This window comes from Solea senegalensis, linkage group LG20, assembly GCF_019176455.1.
Source record: "Solea senegalensis isolate Sse05_10M linkage group LG20, IFAPA_SoseM_1, whole genome shotgun sequence".
In the NCBI taxonomy this organism is placed as follows: Eukaryota; Metazoa; Chordata; class Actinopteri; order Pleuronectiformes; family Soleidae; genus Solea; species Solea senegalensis.
In genome coordinates this window covers 3,275,345-3,282,880 of record NC_058039.1, presented here as the reverse complement: position 1 = coordinate 3,282,880, position 7,536 = coordinate 3,275,345, and the positions used below count along the sequence as shown (strand labels likewise).

The 7,536-nt window shown below is 38.5% G+C and overlaps 1 protein-coding gene across 1 annotated transcript; it reads left to right on the top strand.

Annotated features, from left to right (window-relative positions):
• Positions 1-3,608: 3,608 nt before the first annotated feature.
• Positions 3,609-7,071, top strand: edn1 (endothelin 1). The gene is made up of 5 exons (XM_044052110.1): positions 3,609-3,795; positions 3,951-4,116; positions 4,337-4,486; positions 5,134-5,238; positions 6,455-7,071. Exons 1-5 carry the CDS (start codon positions 3,735-3,737, stop codon positions 6,588-6,590), a joined length of 618 nt encoding a protein of 205 aa, XP_043908045.1. The 5' UTR covers positions 3,609-3,734; the 3' UTR covers positions 6,591-7,071.
• Positions 7,072-7,536: the final 465 nt, after the last annotated feature.

Here is a 7,536-nt window from a genome sequence, read left to right as displayed (position 1 = left end):
TAATTGATCCGTCGGTTTCCAAAAAGACAGAGATGAAGTGCTTATTGGTAGACACAACTCTTAATTCTCCTACTTAAAGCCCATGAGACGTGACTTAGAGCCAGTTAAACATCATATTTGTTTAGTTTCATGCTGCAGAAGAAAAGAAAAACCTACGAAAATGTAAATCAGCTGCCAAAAAGGCTGAAAATCATGAGCTTTGTTTTCAGGAAATTCAGCCACAGGAACAAAGAATAAGCAAACATGGACATAATTACAGTTTTTTATGAAGTTAATGTGAATTCAAAGCAAAGAGCTTTACATTAGTAAATGTTTCACAGTGAGGCAGCAGACTCACAGTAACGATGGTTGTCCAGGCCTTCACTCGTGAAAGTTTGAACACATCGACTTTGAAATAAAGTGGGTCACACACTCACACACACACACACACACACACACACACTGTGGATGTGGAACTGAGCTGGTCTCAGGGGGAGGGCGGTGGGTGGCTTCATTAATTGACTGTCACCACCAGTGTGAGTGGGAGCAGTCCACAGTGACGTCAGGTAAAGAGACACAGAGGACGTTAATTGTAATTTATTTACTTCATCGGACTTCATGTTTGTTTTAATCCCCATGAAGTTAAACTACTATATCAATTATTCTTATATTATTTCCATATAATGAGAATAATGCTGTTAAAAAAAGCAGCTCCACTTTCTGTTCCTTGTTCCCATGGAGATGTTTTGAGTTCTGTCTGTTCATGTGCTGAGACACATGCAGCTCTCTGAATCTTCTCCGTCTAAACTCAGCGATTAAGTTATAAACCCGTTAGAGGGAAAACACAGGTGCCAGTGTTTCACCACACATTTGTTATCCTCCGTGTGGACACAGTGCACATCATAAATGCATAAATCTTTGTGTAGCCAAGGTACAAAGTAATGGAGCTGTTATTTTTCCTCTTCTATCTCAACCTGTAAAGAAGTTTGAATCAGTGGCTTTCTTTTACTTTTACTTCTTTTAATTGTAATAAAATGTCTATGACCTTAGTGGAAACATGTAAATAGGAGTGATATATTGTTGTCCTGGATAGACCAGGGTAAATAACTCATAATAATAACCACTAACAACTAAGGCGCTCTAAAGTAAACAGTCCCTGTAAGTTTGACTTGCTGGATGTCGCTACTTCATGTCTCCTCATGGTGGCGCTGCTCAAAGAAGATAAAGTCACTTTTTTTATAATATTACTGAAGTAAAAGTCTTAAAGTTTATGACACTTACTGTACTTAAGTATCAAAAGTCATTTTCTTATGTAAAATGTACTTAAGTTTTAGAAGTAAAAGTCTTAAAGTTTATGACACTTACTGTACTTAAGTATCAAAAGTCATTTTCTTATGTAAAATATACTTAAGTTTTAGAAGTAAAAGTCTTAAAGTTTATGACACTTACTGTACTTAAGTATCAAAAGTCATTTTCTTATGTAAAATGTACTTAAGCTTTAGAAGTAAAAGTCTTAAAGTTCGCTTTTACCACCTCTACTGTACTTAAGTATCAAAAGTCATTTTCTTATTTTTGACCTATTATACTATACTATGATTTTTCAGACCAATTTTGGACGACATAGTATACTATGACTTTTTTGATCAATTTTGGACGACATACTATGGCATGACATTTTTGACCGATTTTGGACGACTTACCATACTATGACTTTTTTGTCAAAATTTGGACCACATACTAAACTATGACTTATTTGTCAAAATTTGGACCACATACAAAAGTATGACTTTTTGTCAAAATGTTGACGAAATACTAATCTATGACTTTTTTGTCAAAATTTGGACGACATACTAAACTATGACTTTTTTGTCCAAATTTGGACGACATACTAAACTACGATTTCTTTGTCCAAATTTGAACGACATACTAAACTATGACTTTTTTGTCAAAATTTGGACCACATACTAAACTATGAATTTTTTGTCAAAGTTTGGACGACATACTAAATTGGGACATTTTTGTCACATTTTGGAAGATATACTAGTTTAGTAAATGTTGACAAAAATGTCATTGTTTAGTATGTTGTCTAAAAGGTGACAAAAATGTCATAGTTTAGTATGTCCTCCAAAAAGTCACCAAAATGTCATAGTTTAGTATGTCGTCCAAAATTTGACAAATATGTTATAGTTTAGTATGTTGTTCAAAATTTGACAAAAATGTCATTGTTTAGTATGTTGTCCAAAATTTGACAAAAATGTTATAGTATAGTATGTCATCCAAAAAGTCACCAAAATGTCATAGTTTAGTATGTCGCCCACAAATATGCATATGTGAAGTTTTATGTCGTCCAAAATTTGACAAATATGTTATAGTTTTAGTATGTTGTTCAAAATTTGACAAAATGTCATTGTTTAGTATGTTGTCCAAAATTCTAAAATGTTATAGTATAGTATGCCATCCCAAATGTCACCAAAATGTCATAGTTTAGTATGTCGTCCAAAATTTGACAAATATGTTATAGTTTAGTATGTTGTTCAAAATTTGACAAAAATGTCATTGTTTAGTATGTTGTCCAAAATTTGACAAAAATGTTGTAGTATAGTATGTCATCCAAAAAGTCACCAAATGTCACCAAAATAGATGCTTGCGCTGCAATGCATTCTAGTAGGAACACTAGGGAGTTCTGACTAGTATGCCATTCAGCAGTAGGCACTAATAATAACAACGATAATAATAATAATAATAATAATAATAATAACAATGATAATAATATTTTGTATTAGAAACACTGCACACCAAGTTTTGGGAGTTTTCAACAGTCAGTCCAAGACAGTGTGAACTAAGCAGCTGCTTTGTGCCCCCTGGTGGCCAGGAGTGTGTGGAGAAAAAAAAACATTTGAACGTGGTTAGAAATCTAAATATCTTTAGATATATTCTGATATTTAAACAGAGTTGAGCTGAAGTTATTAGCATTTAATTTGAAGATATTTAGACTGTTGATTTAGTGCACATTTGCACATATGTTATAAGTTTTGAAAACTTCAGTATCAACACACTTAGTGCTTCACTTTGAATATGAAAGTGCAAATTACTACTCAGACAAAATCCTCTGAAATAAAGAAAACAACAAAAAAAACAAAACAAGAGTGACACTGGTTTAAATAACACAACTATAACTAATACAATTTAATATTATGTCTATTTATATCAATAGTTCTCATACAAGGTCCTAAACAGTGTGACCGCAGATGATGAAAAAAGAATAATCAGACACACAACATCAGTCCAGTAAATTATTTGCTGGTGGGAAAAGGAGGAGAGCGTGGGGAACTCTGGTGCTTGGCTGCCACCTGCTGTCTGACACGTGAAACAACAACACGCTCACACAGTCTGTGCAGGGTTTGAGTGAAGTGAGTCTTTCACTGCACCAAGTCTCAAACTCTTCTCTGACGTGGTCGCTGATAACCGTGGACGGGCGTGATGATCAGTGTCTGAGCGCGAGCCAGAGGACAAAGGTGCTGCAACAGCAGGAGGAGGAGGAGGACGTAGCGGTGGAGGAGGAGGAGGAGGAGGGGAGCGCGCATATAAAGCCGGAGTGCCGCTCATGAAGGGCCACACTGACACGAAAAGCCTTTGCGTTGCTGCGTGGATCACTGAGCAGCAGGGAACACTTTGTGCGTGGATATTTTCTCGCCACTTCTTCTGGAGGAATATTATTTCTATTTTATTTAACTTTTTACAGATTTGCCTGGAAAATGGATTTATACATTTGCATTTCCGTGTTTTCTGTGATGTACACCTGGATCTTGTGCACAGGTAACTTTTGCGCAACTAAACTAATTTCCATTTCACTTAAACATAAACAATGACTTTAATGTTCAAGTTGTGTGAACTCTTCTCCATTTATGTAAATATGATTATTCAAACACTGTGTTCTTTTGGTGGTATTGATGAGGATGATTTCTTTGCAGTTCTGTCTGCGCCTGTGGGAGAGAAGCACTCACTCATCCCCTCCACGAGATCCACTCTCACTCACGGGGGACATGTGCGGAACAAGCGCTGCTCCTGCGCCACTTTCCTGGACAGAGAGTGCGTGTACTTCTGCCACCTGGACATTATATGGGTCAACACACCTGAGTACGTTCGCTTAACCTGCAAATAGTTAGTTCTGTTCTGTACAAATTGCACATCACTTTATTTTAATCCAGAACTTTTATTGAATAGTATTTTAATAAGTTCACGCATTGGTTTTCTGTCACGATTTCAGTGTTACATTGTACACACTTTTTTGTGTGTATATACGTGTATAAAAGTGTTGGCATGTACTCAGTCTGTCCCCTGTCCTCGTCCTCTCCAGGCGCGTGGTCTCATACGGACTGGGCAACGCTCCCAGGACGAAGCGCGCGACGCTGGACTCCATGGCAACCAGGAGCGGACCGCGCTGCCAGTGTTTGCGCGAAAATGACAAAACATGCAGGAGCTTCTGTCGACTGGACCAAACCATCAGGTACATATGTCATTTATTTATATATAGAATCAGACTTTTAATACAAATTGATTAGTTATTCCAGCAAACGATTGTTTGCAGTGCAGATTCAGACTAATTTCTTAGTCTGAATCAGTTATATTATATATTATAAATAATTTATCCTTGGCCCTAATTGGACTTGGTGTTGACTTTTAATATTGCAAAATCTATTCTAGATAATTTGGTTACAGATACACCGTGACATATAGTGTTAAATTTAAGTTTTTAAGTGTAAGTTTATCGTTAAAGTAATTAATTATAACACAACTCCAGGGTGTATTTGGTCCTAATCTGAACTCCTTTATTGTCACTTTAACACTGAACATTCTATTGTAGATAATCTGGTAATAAATGCACTATGGTCAAATACACTAATGTAACAATGTGTTAAATTGGTTAAATTTGGTCCTAATCTGACCGGATGTTATATTTAAATTAACTCCTTCATTGTTAGTTTAACAGTGCAATAAAATTCTTCTGTGTCTAATAATGATTTAAAAATGTCTGGGAACAGAAGCAGTTGAATAGTTTTTTTCCCCCTCTCTACCTAAATGACCTCTGATGAACGGCTGACAGTTGATCCTGATGGTGTCTTTTTGTTTTCTTTCTTTCTTTCTCGCTGGCAGGTCTGAGACATCGCCTGCCACGGTGATCCGCTCTGCCCAGGGCGAAGGCTGCACTGAGCCACAGTGCAAACACAAGCTGGCGGCTGACACGAGCGGGATTAAGAGGTAAAACAACCGGCTCACTCTCTACAGAATTCATGCACATCGCGGCAATTACAACCATGCGAGGTCTTATGGGAGACAAAAATGTGTCAGAGCACAATCATACTTTTTAAAAAGCATAATACCACCATGAGCCTGAGCGATAAAAACTGTGGGCATGTGTTTTTGGAGGCATACATTTTGAGATTAAGCCCTGAGCACGGAATTCCCTGTAAATTACAATGGCTGAGTGCTCAAGTGAAATCCATAAATACCTATAAGACCCTGAGTTATGTAGCAGCATAACCTTGCCTTGCTTATCTGTTATTTATGTGATGTAACAGAAGCCGCTCTCTGCCACAGCTGCACTCGTGTACCATCATGTTTCACCTCTGAAAGTTTGTGGCGCCAAATGTCTGACACGTAAATAATTGGACGCATAAACTACAATCATTCTGAGCGGATTTTAGCCACTTGACAAAAGGCTGCACCTAATAAAATGTATAGTGCGTGTCATAAAAATAGGTATGCCGCTTTATCGTCCTATGTTTTTCTGAGCTGGAAACCTGTCACTGTTCTGCACCAAAGTCCATACAGAAAATCTGTGTTTTTAGCTCACAGAGACACAGGAGCTACTGATTTCAAACACCAAAGTCACAAAATAACACATTTGAACTAATTGAGACGTCAATGGATCAACTACTCGTGTGTGCCATGGTGTAAAATCACTGATTATCTTCATGGACTTTGGTGCGGGACAATGAGAGGTTTGCAAACGTATGTTTCCTGCCAGAAAACTCTGCCTCATGATGAGACATGATGACAAACATGTTCTTTAAGATCGTGTGGACTTAAGCAAATGCAGATTCTATGAGGGGAGCTTAAGTTAAGAGACTGAAATCTGTTTCAGTTAGTAAGAATTAAATAAATATTTCAATAATACAATACAGCAGTAATTAGTAAAAACCTATATAAAACAAATAATAGTACCCTCACTGTTTTAGGTGCACAATTTTAACCACCTGAGGGTTTAAACTGTCTCCGAGGTGAAAGGTCAACCTGTCATTATTAGAAATGTGTCAGTACGTCATACAGTCAGACTAAAAAAACCCTAAACTATCCCTTTAGGAGAGTGAAACTGACAGTTTGAATCCACCCAGCTATAACTTTACATTTTACATAACGCGTCAGGAGGACTCGATGTCTCAGGTGTCTCACCTCTGTCTGTCTTTGTCCACAGCGTGGAGAACAAGAAGCAGGTGTCACCATCAGCAGCGCTGAGGGCGGCCTCGAAAACCCGCCAGCTGTTGGAGAAGTGGATGGTGCAACTGCGCCACAGGGTGAGGACGTGGCAGGGCGAGAGCACGGCCTCCTAAGAAGACTAGATGCCCTTCACACCTTGTCACACGGACGGGGAAAAGGGTTTCGCAACCACAGGCGACTTCTTAGAAGCCACGTGCAAGTGGGGAGAGCCAGCGCTAAGGCCAGCGAACTAACTTCACGTCGGCCGCGGGGTCACAATGCGTCTGCAGCAGAGTGTGTACGACTCATCGGACGCGTGGACGAGGTCAGAGAAAAGACGGGGAGTTCAAGTGGAAAAAAAAGGACATAAGCTGAAGAGAGGCGCCAGCTTCAGTCTGCACAGTCAAGGACGTTGATTGCTCTGTGGTCGGACTCTGTCGCTCCTAAAAAAAAACCAAAGCATTTCAAAAACTTGACTTTCCTGAAAGGATTTAAAGCTGCAGTGTGTAACCTTTCAGAAACCATGTAACATCATTTGCATGCGGTGTCCTTCATCTGATAATAGGCTCTGTCAAGCAATACTATCAGACCTGACTGAGGGAGCGTTTGTGTGTATACAGCTGTAGTGCAGGGGCAGTAGAATTCACTTGTAAGACTTGTCATGGGCACTTCTTTGTGTTTTCTCACTTTACTAGCAGTGTTACTGTTGCTTCCGACTGTCATCACATAATACCACTCACTTCCTGTGTGCAGCGTCACCAGGAGACACAAGCTCTAAACAAGGGCTAAACAGCTAATTGTTATTTTAATCAAAATCATTATTTGGCAAAGTGCAATTATTAAATCACATAGACTGCAAAGAAATTCTTCTGTTGGAAACAAGATCTTTAAATTCATCAAATCTAGCAGGCAAATTGGATTAGATTAGATATTTGCCCCAAATCATTCAGCCCTAAACAACACACAGACACACAGAGATGGTCGTGTGGGCCTGATTTTTGTTGATGTTTGAAAAAGGCTTAAACATGAAATCCTGATGTTAATAGAATAGAAAATAAACTATCACTGAGACAGTCAAGC